General features: G+C 42.3%; 1 protein-coding gene across 1 annotated transcript in view; it reads left to right on the top strand.

Moving 5' to 3' along the window:
• The window catches only part of fgfr1a (fibroblast growth factor receptor 1a), a 29,643-nt gene extending 21,627 nt beyond the window's left edge, over positions 1 to 8,016 (top strand). Inside the window, exons 9-18 of the mRNA XM_069683707.1 lie at positions 741 to 931; positions 1,352 to 1,497; positions 2,365 to 2,486; positions 2,965 to 3,075; positions 3,588 to 3,778; positions 3,892 to 4,014; positions 4,246 to 4,316; positions 4,422 to 4,559; positions 6,899 to 7,004; positions 7,100 to 8,016. Of these exons, the coding sequence (XP_069539808.1) occupies positions 741 to 931; positions 1,352 to 1,497; positions 2,365 to 2,486; positions 2,965 to 3,075; positions 3,588 to 3,778; positions 3,892 to 4,014; positions 4,246 to 4,316; positions 4,422 to 4,559; positions 6,899 to 7,004; positions 7,100 to 7,276 (1,376 nt within the window). The 3' untranslated portion in view covers positions 7,277 to 8,016. The remainder of the gene's footprint in view (positions 1 to 740; positions 932 to 1,351; positions 1,498 to 2,364; positions 2,487 to 2,964; positions 3,076 to 3,587; positions 3,779 to 3,891; positions 4,015 to 4,245; positions 4,317 to 4,421; positions 4,560 to 6,898; positions 7,005 to 7,099) is intronic.
• Positions 8,017 to 20,208: the final 12,192 nt, after the last annotated feature.

Raw genomic sequence — 20,208 nt, 5'->3', positions numbered from 1 at the left:
GGTATGCATCAATCTAGAATCCTTTACACCCCTAGAATTGGTATAAATAAATGTTGGTGTTTTCACTGAATGGGAGGAAAAAAACAAGATCTGAATTGGACAATCTCTTTTCTTTATGCAATTTAGCACATTAACATATTGTGTCCTTAAGAAACAATGTTTACCAGCACCAACACACAACTTGTTAAAAAATATATGTTTGATAATGTATTGTAAAAGTTAAGCCTTTAAAGTACTATATTGAGCTCATGCTTAGTATGCTGCTTTTAGACATTACAAGTAGACGTGAAATGTGAAAGGCATTATTTTTTTAAAGTAAAATGATGTGAAGTTTGAAGTGTTGATAGTCTGTTTAAAAATCAGATCCTTTGCACACTCTTACACGAAATACATCCATTGACAAAATAATTACTGCTATAGTAAAGTCTTTTTATTTCACTGAGTAAAGACACTGTGACCATATTTGATAAAAAACAGAGTGAATCTTTGCCTCGAAGAAAAACTTTGCTATAATACTAGTAATTATCCTGTATGTGTGTGTGAGTCAAAGGCTCTGGTTTTTAGACAGCTGTGTGTGTTTGTGTGTGTTCAGTGTTTTGTGTTGCTGTGTACTTGAAAGCATGTGTATGTCTGGTGTGACTGGGTGTAAAAAAGTAAGACTATCTGTCGTAGTTTGATTTCATGTATGACACCTGACCCCTTCCCTCCCTGCCCCCTGCGCCCCCTCCTCCTCCATCTAGCTGTCCCGCACTATCCTCCAGCCAACCACACCTACCTGGAGGTGGTCATCTACTGCGTGGGCTTCTTCTTCATCGCCGTCATGATCGCCATCGTGATCATTGTGAAGATTCGCACCTCCTCGAAGAAGAGCGACTTCAACAGCCAGCTGGCCGTCCACAAGCTGGCCAAAAGCATCCCCCTGCGCAGACAGGTAACAGAAAGTAGATAGGGGGTTTGGAACATTTACACCTTTCCATCTCTTCTCTCTCTCTCTCTCTCTCTCTCTCTCTCTCTCTCTCTCTCTCTCTCTCTCTCTGCATGCCGTATTTTATGTCTATTACAGTTATAAAGCTTTTAAGTCTTTGAGCTGTTTGGCTCCTTTGTAAATCTACACAGAGTTTTATGTACTAACAGAAATGTAAAAGCATGCATTCAAAAAGCTTTCAGGTTATTTTTAGCTCCTTGAAGCCTTGTGCATCAGGTAAGTATGAGTATTCCAGCAGTATTATGTCTCCATGGGTAATACACACATGTAGTTTTATTCTTATTCGACCACTTTTGACTGCATAGGTTCTTGCTGCTGGTGTCTGTTCCACTATGAGGGGAGTAATGTCAGTGTTCTTTACCTCAGGTGTCTGTGGACTCTAGCTCCTCCATCCACTCTGGAGTGATGCTGGTTCGTCCCTCCCGCCTCTCCTCCAGCGGATCCCCGATGCTGTCGGGGGTGTCTGAGTATGAACTTCCACAGGATCCCCGCTGGGAGCTATCCCGGGAGAGGTAAGACCTGGAATCAAACAGTAACAGAAGTCTAAGAGCTAGAAATATAAGGACCGTAAAATCCAGAGTACAATTCGCACCGGAATAGAAGTCGCAGTCTGTTTTGGGGGTATCCCAGAGCGAAAAAGGTTTTCTACAGCTATTTATTAATAAAAACTTGTATACAAGTTATTTCAACACTATGTCAATTTATTTTGATTTAAAACACATTCAACACACACACACAAATTACAGCCTACCATCTGTTTCTGCCATGCTGAGTTTGTAATCCTGCTAGCTGTGGTTGCTGTAGCTAGCGGTAGCTGGCAGCCTACAGTAACGTTGATAGTTGTGAGGGTGGCGGCTGCAACGGTGATCATGACAGTGCATGTGCGTGACGAAGCGTTAGCAACACTCAAGCTTAAAACAGCGAGGACAACAGCACTGCAGCATATTGTAAATAGTAGACGTTGTAGCAGCTGTGAGATGTGACGTCGCCACTTAGAAACTTTAGCTACCTTAACACAATAACATACCTCTCTGCATTTTGTACAGGTATATTGGTTGAACCTGCATATAGCCCACTTTTTAGATGAGGAAAAAAAATATTAAAATTAACTGGTTTGGAATAGTCGGTCCACTGGGAGAGGAACCAGCTGCAAAGGAAAGTTTCTCTCATTCTTACTCAACATACTGATGTTGAAGTTCCCTCCCACCAGCCCCTAAAACTGCACACCTATAATGTGGCTGTACAGAGCTAAACAGCATGTCTAAAATTGATGAAAACATACATTTGAAATCAACTTAAAAATATTAAGTCAGTCACAAGATGATCCAGATTTTGGGTTCACAATCCTGTTCATGTCTCATGTGTCTTGTCCTCCTCAGACTGGTTCTTGGGAAGCCTCTGGGTGAAGGCTGCTTCGGTCAGGTGGTGATGGGAGAGGCGCTGGGCCTCGACAAGGAGAAGCCGAACCGTGTCACCAAGGTGGCCGTCAAAATGTTGAAATGTAAGTTCGCTGTTCTTTATCTCCATAATGAGGGTTTACAGTAGATCTACCAGAGTAAGTCAGAGCTCGTCAGAGTAAAGTAATGGATTTAACACAACCCATAAGACTGGACTCCAGGGATGAGAAACACCAAAGCTGTAATGAAGAGATACTAAGAGACATCTGCCATTGGATCCCAGCCACAGTGCAAATGGGAGGTCAGAGTAAAAATTTATGAGAACCCTTGACATCCCATATAAAACAGTGTTCATTAAACTGCACAGAGGAGTGAGGATGGAGGGAAAGTAGCATTTATTGTCTGGTGCTTTAAGTGCTTTTCCCCAGGAAGCTCTCTGCAGGACAAACGGCAGACAAACTTTTAAGAAGTAGTTGGTTTTTAAACCTTGTGAGGTCATTATTTTAAGGCCGTTTTGGGCCTTTTCACTAACAGAACATCGACTAATTGCCCTGATGTGATTTTTTTTTCTTCTCCCTCCAGCTGACGCTACAGAGAAAGACCTGTCAGACCTGATTTCAGAGATGGAGATGATGAAGATCATCGGGAAGCACAAGAACATCATTAATCTGCTGGGAGCCTGCACGCAGGATGGTGAGACCAGACAGACGGGGGTCTGCTACTGACCTGCCATGGCCTCTCATGGGCCAACACACACACACACACACACACTGTTGTCCCTCAGAGAACCCTGAACCTTACTTTGAGAGATGTGTAGAAGCTCATGATTAAGCGATTCTGACACCAGCTTCCGAGCTCGCAGTTTGAATCGGACCACAGCTGCTGCCATTTCTGTCCAATCATCCCTGACCAAAACTAAAGGAAGCTAACCCCTCATGACCCCGCTGTGCACATCGCTCTGCTGCCTCCACACTCGAACACAAAGCTCTTTGTTCTTTGTTATTTTCCAACTGTATCTTATCTCGATCTGGAGCAGCTCATTTCATTTTATCTTTTGGAGTATATGTAGGTGAAGGTTATTAACTTACCTACCCAAGGATCAGAGGATAATCTCTACCCAATAAAAAACAGCCCTGTGTCTTCACTTAAAATTGCATGATAGTTACATGATGATTTATTCTTGTATTTCTTACACTTGTTTTTAGGTCCTCTGTATGTGATAGTAGAGTACGCATCCAAGGGGAATTTGCGGGAGTACTTGCGAGCTCGGCGCCCTCCGGGCATGGAGTACTGCTACAACCCCGACCAGGTTCCTGTGGAGAACATGTCCATCAAAGACCTGGTGTCCTGTGCTTACCAAGTGGCCCGAGGCATGGAGTATCTGGCCTCCAAAAAGGTAACCACAAAGTACAAACAGCCATCGTAAACAAAATAGGTGTGAGTAAGACTGATTCACACTAGTTTCCTGGAACTGTGTTCAGTTCTAGTAACGTGTTTTTCTTCTTGCAGTGCATCCACAGAGATCTTGCCGCTCGCAATGTTTTGGTTACAGAGGACAATGTGATGAAAATCGCTGACTTCGGCCTGGCAAGGGATATCCACCACATTGATTACTATAAGAAGACCACCAATGTGAGTATTCTTATCATTGTTAGATGATCTGAAATCACAGAAATAATGTGTCTCCTGCAGCCCTTTTCAGCTCACTGTGGACTTTTCTGTTTGTTATATTCCTCCTCGATCGGCTGTCCTCTTAGCACAGAATATTTCTTCATCTGGTTGATTAACATGTTGCATTTGCTGTAACTTCACCTGGTCAATGCACTACTGTAGACAGCCCTAACATGCATACCTTCTCCACAGGGTCGTTTACCAGTCAAGTGGATGGCTCCCGAGGCTCTGTTTGACCGGATATACACGCACCAAAGCGATGTGTGAGTAACATGCGTCATTACTTTTTCTATCCAGTCTTGATGGAATGTGAGGAGAACATTTCGTCTTGCAGGAATCTAAACACGCAGCTCTGTCTCTGTCTGCAGCTGGTCATTCGGGGTGCTGCTTTGGGAGATCTTCACTCTGGGAGGTTCTCCATATCCCGGCGTCCCCGTGGAAGAGCTGTTCAAGCTACTGAAGGAAGGACACCGTATGGACAAGCCCACAACGTGCACTCATGAGCTGTAAGGAAACGCATGCTGCATCTTCATCAGGCTCTACATCTTCTGCTTTAGCTCTTAATACTTCAGCATTTCTTTATTTTGTAAGGTACAAATTACGTCACTAGTTAAGTCACTATCTATCACCCAATGTGGTAACACAATGGTGATTGAGCCTATGGCCCACTGATGATGCCTTTGCATTTGCAGTATTACAGACTGGGTGTCTGTGGCGACACTTGTGGAAAAAATAACAAGCTGTGCCCAGTTAGTGACGCATTTTCCATCACCCAGCAGTGGTTGGTCTGCCAGAGAGGGTAGGCGGAGCTAAGCAGCTGTTTTCTGGTCTCTGCAAGTATTGCAAGTAAACAGTAATCTAGGGCTGCAACAACTAATCGTTTAAATTGATTATCAAAATAGTTGCCAACAAATTTCATCACCGATTAGTTGGGTCTTTGTTATGATGCACGGCATGCGCTGTGAAAACATCTTGTATAGACTTGTGTAGCTCACAAGTTAAAACATCTCCGGTCTCCTCTGGGATTAACATGTTTCAATGAGGAGTATCAGTTTGTTGTGCAGTGCTGATGATGTGTCCGCCTCCAGTAGATTAGTGTCCGTTTGCACAGACAAAGGTACGATTACGGTTTCTAATGATCATTTAAAAACAAGCGTAACGGACTGAAACTCCTCTCTGTTTTGTGGCAGGCTGATGTAGCCGAGCCACTGATAAAGCAGTGGAGGACAGTATACCGTGGTAATGAAGCTGTTAATAAGCTAACAACACTGGTAAAGCTAATTTAACGCTAACTCTTGATAAAGCTAATCCCCGGCTTCATTAAACCGTCTGACGAAAAATAGAAAACTGACGGAACGCGTTTCTGTCCGTCAGGTTGTGTTTAAATTAACTTGTAATCGTGTGTTTGTTGGAACGGTCACATATCTGCCGGAGACAGCAGATTGAGCTGGCTGCATTCTTTCAGAGAGACACTGGAGTATAACATAACGTTATGGACTTTTTGAATACTTCATGCCATTAGTCAGAGACCGACTAGAGTGAATCTTTTATTTAATCACAACAGGAACTTGAGCAGTGTCTGATTAAATATATATTGGTTAGTTACATTTCCTTGTTATAGTCAGTTCATGGCTGCATCCCCAATGTCTTTTTGTATTGTAGTGGCCTTGTCCGTGCTTAACCCTTTTGTGGGAAAAAATCAACAAGATATTAATTGAGTTACTTAATTGATATATTAACATTACATTGTACAAGAAAACAAGATATCATTTTTTTTGTGTTTTGAATACAATGCTGGAAATACTACTTTTTTTTTTTTTTGGTCCAATAATTAATTTATTCGTCAAGGTAATATAGTAGGCGACAGATTAATCAATTATCAAAATAATTGTTAGTTGCAGCCCTAGAGTAAAGAAAGAAAAGATCGATGACTACAGATACAACTTCAAAAATAAGTGAAAATCCAAAGAAAAAGAAACAAATTTGACGCTCAGATGAAGCAAACAGTCTAAAGAGGAAAGCGAGGAAAAGCGAGAGTTATAACCGGAGCCAACCGTGGACGTCACACATGCAACACTGTCTGGATGTCTTGGAAGTGTGCTCCAGCAATTACCATTTATCGCCATAGGTGCCGCCAAAGAGAGCGAAACTGAAAGCTTCAAGATGACAACTTTAAAATGCAAAATAGACTCAAGTATTTCACATAAAACTTCAGGTCACTACATGATCAAAGCCCTGACATTCTGGCACAGCTTTATTGTTGGTTGTTGCGACCACAGCGGTTGCAACAACCATCATAAGGATGATTTTCCAGCATGTGATTCTCACAATGTTGCCGATGTAATTCTGAGATTGGATCCAAATGTGTGTCCCACTTTGTTGCAGATATTCTGGCTCGTTAACCGAATAAAAGTAAAGTCTGTGGTTTTCTGTTTACAAATTGTTCGGTCGCAATCAGAACCAGATGTCGCCTCCTTTAATAACAAAGTCGTCGAAGGAGTGTGTGAGGAGATTTGTTATTGCCAAAGACATTTTACAGTCGGTACATGTCAAGTAAAAATGGACTTAAAGCAACAGACGATCTGCAAAGCTTTCAAACAGTCTCTGCTGTGTGTCATGCTTGGCATAAACAGTTGGTACTGTTAGTCACTTTACCCATGTTGTTGTATATCAGACGAATCCAAGTGCTTAGCAACATAGTAATGATCCCTGCCACTGTTTATGTGAAGACCAATAGAATATGATGCTCAAAGGTTAAGTTAGCTTCTGTTTCAGTGAGCTCACAAGAATGAAACAATCTGTAACATAAAGGAACAGAGGCATGATGATCTCTTTCTCTCTGCAGGTACATGATGATGAGGGACTGCTGGCATGCCGTGCCCTCTCATAGACCCACGTTCAAACAGCTGGTGGAGGACTTAGATCGCTGCCTGGCCATGACATCCAACCAGGTGAGTCCTCCTCTCCTCATCACACGAGGAAGAAGCAGAAATGTCTGTTGTAAGAGTGATATGTTAATTGTTTCCTTTCCCTTTGTTTCCCACAGGAGTATCTGGAGCTGTCAGTGCCTCTGGACCAATACTCCCCCAGCTACCCGGACACCCGCAGCTCCACCTGCTCCTCGGGCGAGGACTCGGTCTTCTCCCACGACGCCGGAGCCGAGGAGCCGTGCCTGCCAAAGTTCCCTCCCCACTCCAATGGGGCAGCCATTAAGAAACGCTGATACCTCATCTCCATGCAGACAAACTTTGACACTTCCTCCGCTCCCTGCCTCATGGGGTCGGACTCTTCCCCACATTCCCAGAGATGAAGCTAAAAAACACTGGTGCTCTGTGTGAAAGGAGCTCGGAGGACGCATTGAGAACTTGTCGGATCACGTGGACTGAAGAGAGCAGCCGTTTCCCGGTTCTCGGTGGTGACGATGTTTTTATGGGGCACTTTGTATTAACGGGAGTGGCAGTTTGTCACGGTGTCAGAAAAAAAGAGAGCGGACCCCCGCTCCTCTCTCCACTTTGGGCATTCCTCGGGTCAGGAGAATCAAAGGACTGACTGTGATGGTGTCAGGTTTATGTTTGTTTTGTTGTTTTTCTCCCTCCGTGGCTGCTTCATCAGTAGTGAAGGACGATGTTTTCAGACCAAATCCAGAGAAAATTCTACCAAGGGACATGCAGCACCGTGCGCCACTGCTTCACTCAGTCTCTCCTTGTAAATACAGTTAGAAAATTATAAATATGAATATATATTTACATTGTACTCTTATTTTTATTACCATAATTGATTTATTTTCTTTTGTACAAGGACGCTTTTGTTTGATCTATTTTTTAATATAGTCTGTAGGGGCAGTTGTTACATGAGAATATCTTATCATTGCTGAGGATTACATGGCCAGTTTGCTTTTGCTTCCCCTAAATTTCCTGCATAATCATGGATGGAGAAATATATATTGGGTTTTCTATTTTTTAACTGTAAGTGCTTTTCATGACACAACCTGCAGCACAACGTGAGTCGGTGTTTCTCCGTCAGAAGAAATGGATCTATGAAAATATGCGTTGACTGTGTGTCTGTGAGTGTGTATGTGAGTGTGCAGCGTGTGTGTGTGTGGATAAATTTCTATCTTGTCTCATTCAAGATTTCCTTCGAGGATGGTCACAACTGTAAATATCCCAGGTTGTTCGCCATGCTTGTTAACATCCAGAGTAATTTGCTTCAGTCAACATCATGCACTTCCACTGTGCATGCTTCCATGTGATGAACTTTATCTTCTACTGTAAATGCTTTAACAGGAGTTACACTTGCTGCCATAACTTCTGATGAAGGGTTGCAGAACACGTATGTCATCGTAAAAGGATTACATTAAATAAAATGCTATCGAAAAACAAACCGCCGAAGCTTTCAGAGTTTGAACTCGACTCTATAAACGGCTCTATAAATATCCAGATCTTCATGTTTGTGATGTAAATCATGTTTACAGGGATGAAATGATGGCTACTTCAATCTCCCGCACATTTAGCGCAGGTTGCTGGGGGCTGATTAGATATGAAAATGTGCTGCTGACATCAGAAGAAATGTTGGCGAGCGCAGAGAGCCACCGGCGGCAGTAAACATGTGATTTATGGTCGTGGGAATGGCTTGGCAAGTGCTGGTGCTACTCTTTCATCCATCAGCCGCACCAACCTTGGTGCCCGTGTCTGACTCTGGCTTCCTGCCACTGGCTGATGCATCACCTGGATTGCAGTCTCCACGCAACAGGCTAAAACGAGCCACACGGCAGGACCGGCTCTCGACCTTTTTTTAAAAGCCAGCTCTTACAGCTCGGGTCAATGCAGTTAGCCTTCTGCGCATACTGTATTACAGCAGAGGGAGAGAACAGTTTATACGTTAATAGCGGAAAGATCCTTGTTACTTTTATCCCAACAATTATGTAAATTCAAGCTGCCAGGATTTGTAAATGAACACCAAAAACATGTCATGGCCTTCAAGGATACACGCCTCCTGGTCCGCACACAGTTCCAGGATTCAGACAAACAAATGACCGTATTGTTTTTGGGAGAAATATCATCCACTCCTGGAAACGGGCGGTAATAAAAAAGTGCCGTGGTGATGATGAAGAGCTCTATTTAAGCAGCGAAAGGACAGGACAGGCCTCGCTTTATTACCTGCTAATGGTGCCATTAGGTGGAGGGTGTTATCACTTTTGACAGATGGCACAGCAAGAGTTTGGTAGAGCTAAGTTCATCATCTTTTGTCCGGTATAGAAACGGTTAAATTGTAATGTCTTAGCTCTGATTGAGGTATTTATCATTAGAATATACAAGCTACCCAATCACTGTGATTTAAGAAGGGTCTCTTTTGTTTATCTTCTCACATAAATAACAACCTGACGCCTGATTGAAGAACGTAAATTGATCTGGGAATACTATAATTCCAAGCTTCACCCACTAATTGCTATGTTAAGCTCCAGCAACACCCCTCAGTCGGCCTAATATAAAGTTTTATACCAGCTACTTATTTCATAAACATTGTCCGGCTTATGATGATGTACAAAAGATCATGAAATGTGTTGATGATGCTGAGGGATTTGTAAGTAGATGGATTTTTGTGGGCTGACGTCTGCAATGAAATATTTGCTTTCTGTTTCCCACAACAAAACAAAACAATTCAAAAACACTCATTGATTTATATTATATGCCTGAGACATTGTTGAATGTCTGAGTGGGTAAAAACAATTGGCTAGGTTTTTTGGCTGCTGAGGCTTCTTCACAACAACCAAAACCGAGCTATGGTTTGGAATTTCAAAACACATCTTACAGCAAAATAGACAAAACATTGTGACACACGTATTGTTTACAGCTTCATCATTGTTTTCCAAGTAACCAAAACATTTTCTTTGCTCAATCTGCACAAAAGTACGGAAGCCCTAAGCGGACATGCATCCATAGATGTTATTTACTCTGTTTTCATTTGCGGTTGACAACAACAATGCACCACTGTAGCCTCACATGATCATAACTCCAGAGTTGCAAAAGCACAAAACAAACAGAAACAGGCTTAGCTTACCTTATTAGCGTTGGCAGTGACAGGCAGCATGGCATGTGCTAGGCTGTAATATCACAGTGACCAGACTATTGATTTGTTTTCTAGATTGCCAGAAACTTATCCCGTTATCACGAGTAAACCAGCTTTGTTATCTTGAAATAACAAGAAAAGAAAAAGAATAATTCTTTCTTACAGGAAAACTGAGTGAATAAAATGTATGGATGCATGTCCGCTTCGGGGCTTCCGTACAAAAGCGATAATACAGCACAACTAGGTAGTCTTCATTTTACACCCCTACAGTGTAGTTCAGTCAGGAACATGGTGTCCTATTAGAAAATACCAATCAGCTGCACTTTGTATAGAGCTTCAAATGTTAGCATGCTAACGTACTAAGCTAGGATGTTCAAACATTAGACTTATTGTTCTGCTTGTGGTACCAAAAGTCTCTAAGAGTTGTATGGTAGTTGGATCCTTTAATTATCAGCCCCCCTCCTTTTTAATAATCAACCAGTCAGGGTCCGGGAGGCAGACACCATCTCTACTTTTAAGAGTGAAACTTTCCTTTTGATAAAGCTTATAGTTAGGACTGGCTCAGGCTTGGACCAGCCCCTGCTGTAGGCTAAGACTGCTGGGGGACCTGACAGCACCGAGCTCCTCTATCTTCCTGTCTTTGTAACTTTGTGTCTTCCTGTGAGGTTTTGTCTCTTCTGACAGATTTATGTGGATTGTAGTTGTAGACTTCCTGCCGCCATCGGCCTGCATGACTCACACTGCTAATATCACTATACTTAGCGGTCTTAATTCTGTCATTACTATAGTTATTATTTCTTCCTTTAGTAGTATCACTATTATTATCAAAGTCTCTCTATCTGTTTGGCTCTCTCTCTGTCTGTCTGACTCTCTCATGGTCAGGCCAAAGCAGATAGCCGTCCGCCTGGAGTCCTTCTATGCCTGAGTTTTCTCTTTCTCTCTGCAGGTCCATGATGATGAGAGACTGCTGGCATGCCGTGCCCTCGCATAGACCCACATTCAAACAGCTGGTGGAGGATCGCTGCCGGGCCATGACATCCAACCAGGTCAGTGAGTGAGAAGGAGTGAGCTCTTAACTTGCCCTTTATGTAAAGTTTAATGAGATAATTTTGGTTGTGATTTAAATGTGACTTAAATAAAATCTGATTGATTGAAGTTAGCAAGTTAGCATCGCCCTGTGAGCATTTTAGCATGCTGACTAGCATTTACCTTATAGCATCGCTGTGCCTGAATACAGCCTCAAAGAGCAGCTAGCATACCTGTAGACTTATTTAAAAGTGACTCTTTTGAGTCACCCAGCGTTAGAAGGTAAAATGTGAAATGTAATGACACTTTAAATTTTAAACATCATATATTTTAAAATAAACTATAATAGGGTCTTAACAGACTCTCACGCTTCGTTGGGTCTTCATGTGGCTTTCATCCTGAGTTAACTGAATTTTACTAAATTTTCATCAAAGTTGTTCAATTGAATAATTCAGCTAATTGCATCCAGATACAAGAGTTGGTTGTCTTTTTTAGGGGGAATCCAACATCACATTTTAAAGATATAAATCACTAAAAACTAACACACCATCTGCAGTCTGTACATCTTTTCTCACAGTCAGTAATACGAGCAATATGAGACCCATGCATATTTCCTTGGTGGCCTGTTAGATGAATTGCTTTGTGTTCTTGTTTACCAGAGATGGTTTGATTTATTCCAGTTTAGGATGATCATCTCCAGGTCTGGAGAAAAGCCCCGAGCCTCGCCAACATTAATCTCCACCACGTGTGTTTCCTGTCGGTGCTGACGGACGACCTGCCCTTCAACTCTCTGCCACCCTGAGTGGGAGACACGTCGTCAATCAGAGATCACTTCTTAGCCGCAGTTAGGAGAGGGGAGGTCCTGGGAGGGTGACGCCAATGGTGATGATGGTGCTCGGGATGGTGTGTGAGTGTGTGTGTGTGTGTGTGTGTGTGTGTGTTACTGCCTCCAGAAAACAAGGAGTGGTGACATCAGCCTGTTTTTGTGCACCCCTGTCTCCTCACAAATGAACTGATTATTTATGATATGGAGGGAGGAGAGTTTAGTGCAGGGACGCTGTCAGTGCATAAAAGGAGCAGAGCAATACTGGAAGTCATGAATCTCATTTTGGCCAGCGTCCATCTGCAAGGTGAAGGAGACATGTCTCTTGTCCTGGCGTTGCTCCCTATAGACGACTACATAAACCTCAGACAGTTCAGGCATTGCGCGTGTGGGTTACCGCAGCAGACAGGCTGAGCTGTGCTGCACAAGATAGTTGATTTCAAAACAGACGAGGAATTTTAATTTTGTGTTGTTTGATGGTTGTGACAGATTCCCCTCCCTCGACAACAATAGCGAAGATGACGAAAAAACTGTTTTGTTTGAAATGTAGCCGTTGTGGTTTAGGGTGTAGTCCACTCTTGAGGATGTATTTAGCAGCGTAAAACATGCAATACATTTAATGATGTTTCAAATATTCCGCTGCTGTTGTCTTCATGCAGTAGAAATGACAGACGAAGGCAGTCGGTGTCGTCTCCTCGTCTGTGCTCTTTGGTTGTTGATGTGCCCGTCTCCACAGAGGGCCCGGGCCCCTGCTTGTGAGAAGCTGTCTGTGTGACGGCTCCCTGGTGCCCCTGCCGCTCTGTGGGACAGACATAAGAGAAGGGGTGAGCCTGGGGCACGGCCTGTCACTCACCACATGTCTCACTATTGTTTTTGAGCTGCTGCCCTTTTCCTTCTGTCCTCCACATCACAAAAACCATAAGCATGTAAGAATGTGCAGAAGCATCGTGTTAAAGAGTTGAATTTAAATGTGGCTAAGCTTAAGGTTAAATACACATTTAATCTTCTGTTTATTGAGTGATTACTGTAAATTTCAGCCAAAAATATAAACATGGACTAGCTTTATTAGAGGACACGTTTGTGATGTGAATGTCCTGCAGCTGCACTTCTTATAGAAATATACAAAATACTGAGCTTGTCCTCACTGCAGCTAACAATATCACAATCTGATGTGTTTCAATGAGAAGCCCGTTCTCTATGCTGACACTTTTCTTGATACAATTCATATTATATCCAAAATATTGAAATATATTAAGCTTATAATACCATGAAGGTAAAATGTGAAAGGGCTCCCTCCTAGTTAGAAAGCAACAGATCTAAAATAATGTTAATCTACAGCTCTTCTCAACTTAATAAAGAAACTTTACTGATCTTGTTCACTCTAAATACTTACACTGAATCGTATTCAGCTCACCAGTAGGCTGTTTTAAGCTTTAATCTACCTGTTGAGCTAGCTGATAGCTGGCTACATAGCTAGCTATTAATTTAGCCACAAAAGATGCTGATTTCAACCAATAGAAGTTAGGAAGAAAAAAGCACAGCTGCACTATTTTTGCATTATTTTTTTGCATTTTAAAAGCAGGAAATTATAATTATATTTCTGCTGGAGTAATGGACTTTACTTTTTAATTGTAGTAGCCTATACTTCAAATAGATTAAGAAAATCTATTCCTGTCCGTATGAAGTGTCTTTGTCACTGTACATCACCTGTATTTCAATCTAACTGTAGTTTAGGTGATTTATATTATTGTATTCTGTCCCAGTTATGATCCTGCAACAATTAAAAACACACATCAATCCAACAGTTACCATAAAGTTACCAAGTATATAAAATAAAGCGATCTATTGTTCACTATAAATTTCTATGTATATTACGACATATAAGATGAATCTTTTGCTCCCTAAATATATTTATTGTTGGGTAACTTGGGTAGCATTATTTATTTTAAGGTTACCACTAAACACTACCTTGTTACCACCTTTGTCCTGGTTTCCCCTTTTAACTGCAGAGAGGTACTCTGTGAGTATTTTAACCTGTATGTGGAAATAACACTGTAATTTGTGGTCTGCAATATTCAGCGCTACCAGTTATAGTCAGAAAAATGTCACAGACAGACTGAAAATGAGCCATTTTGAGGCAGAACTTCTGCATATTGTCTGGCAGCTGAACGCACTTGTGTCCTGATTTGTGGAGAGTATTTATGGCGTCTGGAGGCCCGGGTGTGGTCAGGTAAATGAGATGGGTGAGGGTGTTTGTTTGGTGTCGAGCTAGCAGTGGGGTGGAGGTAGAGGTGTCTGCCCGACAAGGTGTGTGTTGGCGTCCATACAAAACCTGACGCCTACAGGCACGGCCCCGCCTCTTTCCCACCAGATCGACTTTCTTCAGCGCAGGAATGAGACACAGACACCTCCTCCAGGCTGAGACATATAATCTGGGCCTGTCAGGGCCTTTATCAAACAGGATCAACTGGTGCGCTGGGCCTTTCTCCACCGTCCCCACAGGCAGCGGGATACCTGCACACGCATTCCTCCGACACATCCCTGTCCCAGGAGGCGTATCACCTGTCTTTTATGGCAGCTCGGCCCAAGGATGAGGGGGGAGGGTTAGGATACAGTTGCTGCTCTGCATTGTTCTGATTGAAAACCAAGATAGCAGCATGGCCTTCGGTTTGGAGGATTTATTTGATCCCCTGAGTCTCAAAATGTCAGAATGCAGATCAACAGAAAATCCTTATCTTAGAAAGAGCAGATTTTGTTTTCTTGTTTCCTGACTACAGTCTTTACTGTACAAAAATAATGACTTAATTATCTATTCATCTACCTTTGATAGCCCCTTGAGGATGCAGCAGTCCACCTTAGGGAGCCCTCTTGGACTCAGGCTCGTCTCTGTGAGGGACCAGATAAGAGCGGGTATGAATCAAAGCAGCAGCGTCGTCGTGCACAGGACTCTAATCATATCACTCGCCCCTGAGCCATATGTCTTTGTACTCTCTTTAATTGAATTGAGGCCGGGATGAGATTGGCTGACATACCTTCCAGTCACTGAGCCGCACTTTGGGATGGTTGTTTTCTTGGCACAGTTTGGTATAAAATCTTAAAGGTATCTTACCTCCTTTCTCAGGTTTCATTAAATGTTTATAGACCTGTCCGTTGCTTTAACCTTTGTTGTCTCATAAGAAATAATTGAGGATTTTACTGGCATGTTTGCAACCCTTCGATCGCGCATTAACTACCGACTCATCAAACATGACAGATTTGCACACAGCAGAGCTTGTTGTTTCGAACACTTACCTTATTGAATTTCTCTGTCACGTGTGAATGTGTCATTTGCTTCGGCCTCACCAGTGAGGACATCTGACGTCAAATTGTCGTCAGTCTTGACCAGCTGAATTACTCACATCTATCAGACTGTGGCCCTGTGGAGACACATGAAGATTAAGGTAATGATTTAATGCCTCAGAATCGCCTGTTTATTCGTGCCCTTGTCCACCTCTGTTAATCACTTTGTGTGAAGAATAGCAGAGGCGATGCAGACATATTGCTTTCAAACAGTACAGAATCCACAGCATAACGTGTGCGTACATGTCTGACTGAAGCCTCTGCACCTTTGTGGCTCCTGTATGAAGCATGTTGCCTGGAGCAGCAGGGATTTTCCCTGAAAAGAACTGAGGTGAAACTCATTTCTTCTTTCTTCCTATTTTGTTTTTCCTGCTTCCTGTGCAGCCAGGAGGCCAAACCATGAAAACCAAACAGAAATGGAAACAGACAGACATACAGAGAGGTCTTTTCAGGCTCCTTGGCCCGTAATCAGAATGGGATGTGGGTTTGAAACTGCAGTGAACAAAGTCAGTGTTAAACCTGCCTGTGACGTCGACTTCGACTTGTCCAAACATGGTGGATTCCCGGTAGAGCAGGGCTGGCCGACGAAGAGGTGAAAAGCTCTGATTTTAGAAAACACACACATGCCAGAAAGCAGAGGATATAATGAGATGGTGAGAGTCTGGCACAGGAGGTAGACACTATGTGATGTTTGATGACTAATTTTGGCCAAACCCAGCACGGCCAAGTTTTGAGCTCTCAGAGTGAGTGTTAACTTGGCTGAACTTTCCTTTATTACTTAAAAAGTTGATATAAAACAGGGCTGCTCAAAAGGCACAGCTGTTAAAGCTATACAGTACCTGACTGTGAATGTGCTGAGGCTGCACTGCTTGTAGTAACACACAAAATACCTACTCAAAGTTTGTCCTCACTGCTACCGATCATAATCTAATGTGTTTCAATGAGAAGTCCTTTACCTAAAAGGCTACTGACATTTTTGTTAATACAATTCATATTATATCAAAAATATTAAAATATACAAACTGCTATCAGCTTTTTAGCTACTATAATGCATATTTATATTAAAAACATGTATCAAATGACCAAGTAACAATAATGTGACAATGTGGAAGGCCTACCTCTGAGTTAGAAAGCTACAGAAAACATCTTAATAATAATCTTCATCGGCTACTCTTCTTAACTTAATAAAGTAACTTTACTTTCCTTGCTCACTCTTAATTCTGTCATGGTGCTGTATTCAGCTCACCAGAAGGCTGTTTTAAGATTTAATCTACCTGTTGACAGGCGCATGTCCACACTTTTTTGACTGGGGTGGCCAAACTAGGGCACTGATTTATGCAGGGGGGGCATGAAGTTTGGGTGCTCGCACACATTTCCAAATAGCTTTTGTTAATCTTTTTTGTCTCCACTTATAATATCTAACTATTTATATTAAGATATCATTTAGTCGTATGTTCCTTTGTATAGGCTTTTTATTTAAAAAATGACACAACAGTGTGGCATCATAAAAATCTTGCATACTCAAAAACAAGATGTATCTCCAAAAGTCAAAGTATTAAGTATCGACAAATCACTTCTAGCAACAGGCTGCTAGTCACTTAACCTACTAGCAACCTGTTGCTACACTGACCAATAAGTTGACTTGAACTTAAGTCCCACCTCTTACCAGATAGACAATCATAGTTTTGGATTATAGGGTGGAATTTAACCACCAAAGAGGCAGATTTCAACCAGAAGAAGGTGCGTACAAAAAGAGAACGCACAGCTAAAAGATTTGCTCACAAGTTTACTATAACGACCTGTGTCAATGTTGTGTTCATAACTGTTTCTGCCACCCAGAAGTTGTTAGTACATTTTAAAAAAACTTTAAATAAAGAAAAATAGATGAAGTATCTTTAAACAATAGTTGAACATTTTTGAAAATATGATTACTCACTGTCACTTGTAAACTAAATATAGGCAGCTAAGGTTAGCAGCAGGTGCTAGCTCAGCAGAGGACCAGGAAAAGGTCAAAACAGCTAGTTTAGCTCTGTCTAAAGGTTCAGAACTTTGATTAATAAGTGTTATTTAGAGTTTTAGTTGTTTTTATAGGAAGGCTAGCTGTTTTCTACGATTTTGCTAACCTGCTACTTGCTCTTGTTTCATATTTACCTTCCAGAATTGAGAAATGTGATATCTAACTCTAGTAGTTAAGTATATTTCCCAAACTTCCCTTAAGTTAATCTTTATTTAGATAATTTAAATCAATGCATCTTCTCATCTAACTCTTTACAAATGTGAATATCATATTAACCAAAATGGCCAGCCACTCTTTTCAGAGTTACCACCTAAGTCCTTTAAAACACAAAATAGTTGCTTCTTAAGATGAAATCATGGCTTCTTTGATGTGATTACTGGTTTATGTCACACAGCACATTTCCCAAAACAGTATTTAAGTCTGTAACCTGTGATTTAGTGAGTATACTTGTATGCAGAGAATTCTGAGGATTAATCTGTGCAGCATCTCAGATTCCTCGGCCTCAAACAGGGCATGTTGGGGCTCCCAGCTGCTGTTTCATGCTCTGTTTTCTATGCCATGCAATTATGCTGGTTCCCACCGGAGGTTTGGATTGGGTGGAGCTCAGCAAGGAGTTAGCCGAGGCATTATCTTCTCCTTACTGAGCATAACTAATATAAATCCACAAACACAGTTAGAAGAAAAAGAGCAAAGTCGCACGCAAACACAGTGCACCAAAGCACAAAAGAAAATGAACCATAAAAATAACTGCTGCACAGGAAATGGCATTGCTTAAGTGGATAAGGCACAAAGGGACACCACCCATAATTCTGTTACTGATTCACGTGAGAAATGAAAAATGTCTGTGAGACTTCAGCTGAGAGACAGATTTCAGCTCGGAAACACAATTCTCTTTGAAGCCTTCAGAGATAAACATCAAACTGTCCCAAGGCGGAGAAAACATCACAACGTTTTGAGCTTTTTTTCCTCTTTATCCATCAAGATAATGCTTTTTGTTACATTTCAATAACAACAGAGAAAATGGGACTGAAAGAAAGATGAAAGAAAAAAGGAAAGAGAGTAAAAACAAAGTCAAATGTTTTGTTATTATGTTAAATCTGCTGCTGTGTGTCGTATTTGAAGATGCTGTATCTTTGCCGCCTGTCTGGTTGGAAACAATGCTGTGAGACGTGATCAGACAGCATGTTTCAGGGTCTCTTCTGGTGACAACAGAGTGTTTGTGAGTGCAGGCTGGTGATGCCTGGCACTGAGCTGCAGCTCTGCCAGGGCCTGTCATATCCACTCTGTGCACGGTCGCCTGCCATGGAGGGACTTTATTTAGTGGTGTAGAGCGCCCTCTGGTGGGTGAGTCATGAGGTGAATGTTTCCAACCCAGTTTCTCATCTCTTCTCTGTAAATGAAATAATTAAACTAAAAGACAATCAATAATTCTTAATCTGCAAACAATATGTCAAATATTTCAAAAATTAAAGGAGCTTTACGTGGATTTTACACATCGGATTACACATCATGAGGAGTCAGCTTGCAGCAGTTATAAATCATCTTCTGTGACTCTGACTGAGAAATTAACCCTTATGATGTCCTCACAGCTGGAAGGTTCCTGGTTCGAATCCCGGTTCGGGCGAAGTGGGCCTTTCTGTGTGGAGTTTGGATGTTCTCTCTTTGCATGCGAGGGTTCCCTCCGGGTACTCCGGCTTCCTCCCACAGTCCAAAGACATTCTCGTCAGGTTCACTGGTGACTCTGAAATCACCCGTAGGTGTGAGAGTGAGCATGAAAGGTTGTCTGTCTCCATGTGTCAGCCCTGTGATTGACTGGCAATCAGTCCAGGGTGTAACCCCGCCTCTCGCCCAAGGGCAGCTGGGATTGGCTCGAGCCCCCTGCGACCCTGAACAGGATGAGCGGTATAGATGATGGATGGATGGTTGGATGGATGTCATCAGGGTTCATTCAAATTGGACTTGATCTTTATGGACTCCACAAACTGGAGGCAGAAGTTTCAGGCATGACGGTCAAGACACTATTTAGTTGCATTGTGGGAATTGTAGGCCACAGGGGAGCTTGACCCACACTACAAAATAAACCTCAGAGTATCTTGGCTTTCGGTGCATTAATTTACATCATTCCTTTTTCATCAATGTCTCAAAAGTGCCCCTTTAAAGGTGACGTTTTCTGAGTCATGTGAAAAATGTTTTTTAAATTGTTATGATATTTAACTCCCAGATTGAACGATTTTTTGATCATGTTCAGGATTTGGAATTCAAATTGACTTCATCTATTGGTCGTATCTCCCTTCTCTTTCTTCTCCTTTTTCTTGGCCCTTGTATATTGGAGATTTTCTTTGCACTGGTTGCTGTTTAGAAACTGCCAGAACATAAACACCTCCCACACAAACACAGCCACTTACATACACACACACACACACACACACACACATTTCTCCCTGCATCTTTTCCCTGATTCCTCCTCGGCTGCTCTCCTGGCTGCAGCACCCTGACATGACTTCACACCTGATAAGAGCTCTGCAGAACATGTCAGCATAATCTTCCATCAGGACTGATGTGAGCCTTTGCTCCTGCACCTCCTCACCCCACTCTCCCTCTCCTCTCTCTCTCTCTCTCTCTCTCTCTCCTTCCTCCCTCTCTTGTTTTAAGCTTTTCTGCTTGTGCAATAGTCAATAATTCATTGTCAGCGACGCAGCCTACAGGTCCTGGTGCGGAGAAAGCAGCTCGTCATTCCTGCAGTGTGCACTCTGCCAGCAGCTCCTGGGAGACACAGAGCGAGAGAGATCGCAGAGATCCAAGGAAGCTGCAGAGCACACACACCCACCCAGGACACACTGGACTACCCGAACTCCCCCTCCCCTCCTTTCTCTCTCATGCTCTC

The sequence above is a fragment of the Semicossyphus pulcher genome, unplaced genomic scaffold (genome assembly GCF_022749685.1).
Source record: "Semicossyphus pulcher isolate SPU_LCO1_2020_fin unplaced genomic scaffold, fSemPul1.0.p SCAF_6, whole genome shotgun sequence".
Taxonomy (NCBI): domain Eukaryota; kingdom Metazoa; phylum Chordata; class Actinopteri; order Labriformes; family Labridae; genus Semicossyphus; species Semicossyphus pulcher.
This window is presented reverse-complemented; position numbering and strand designations above follow the sequence as displayed.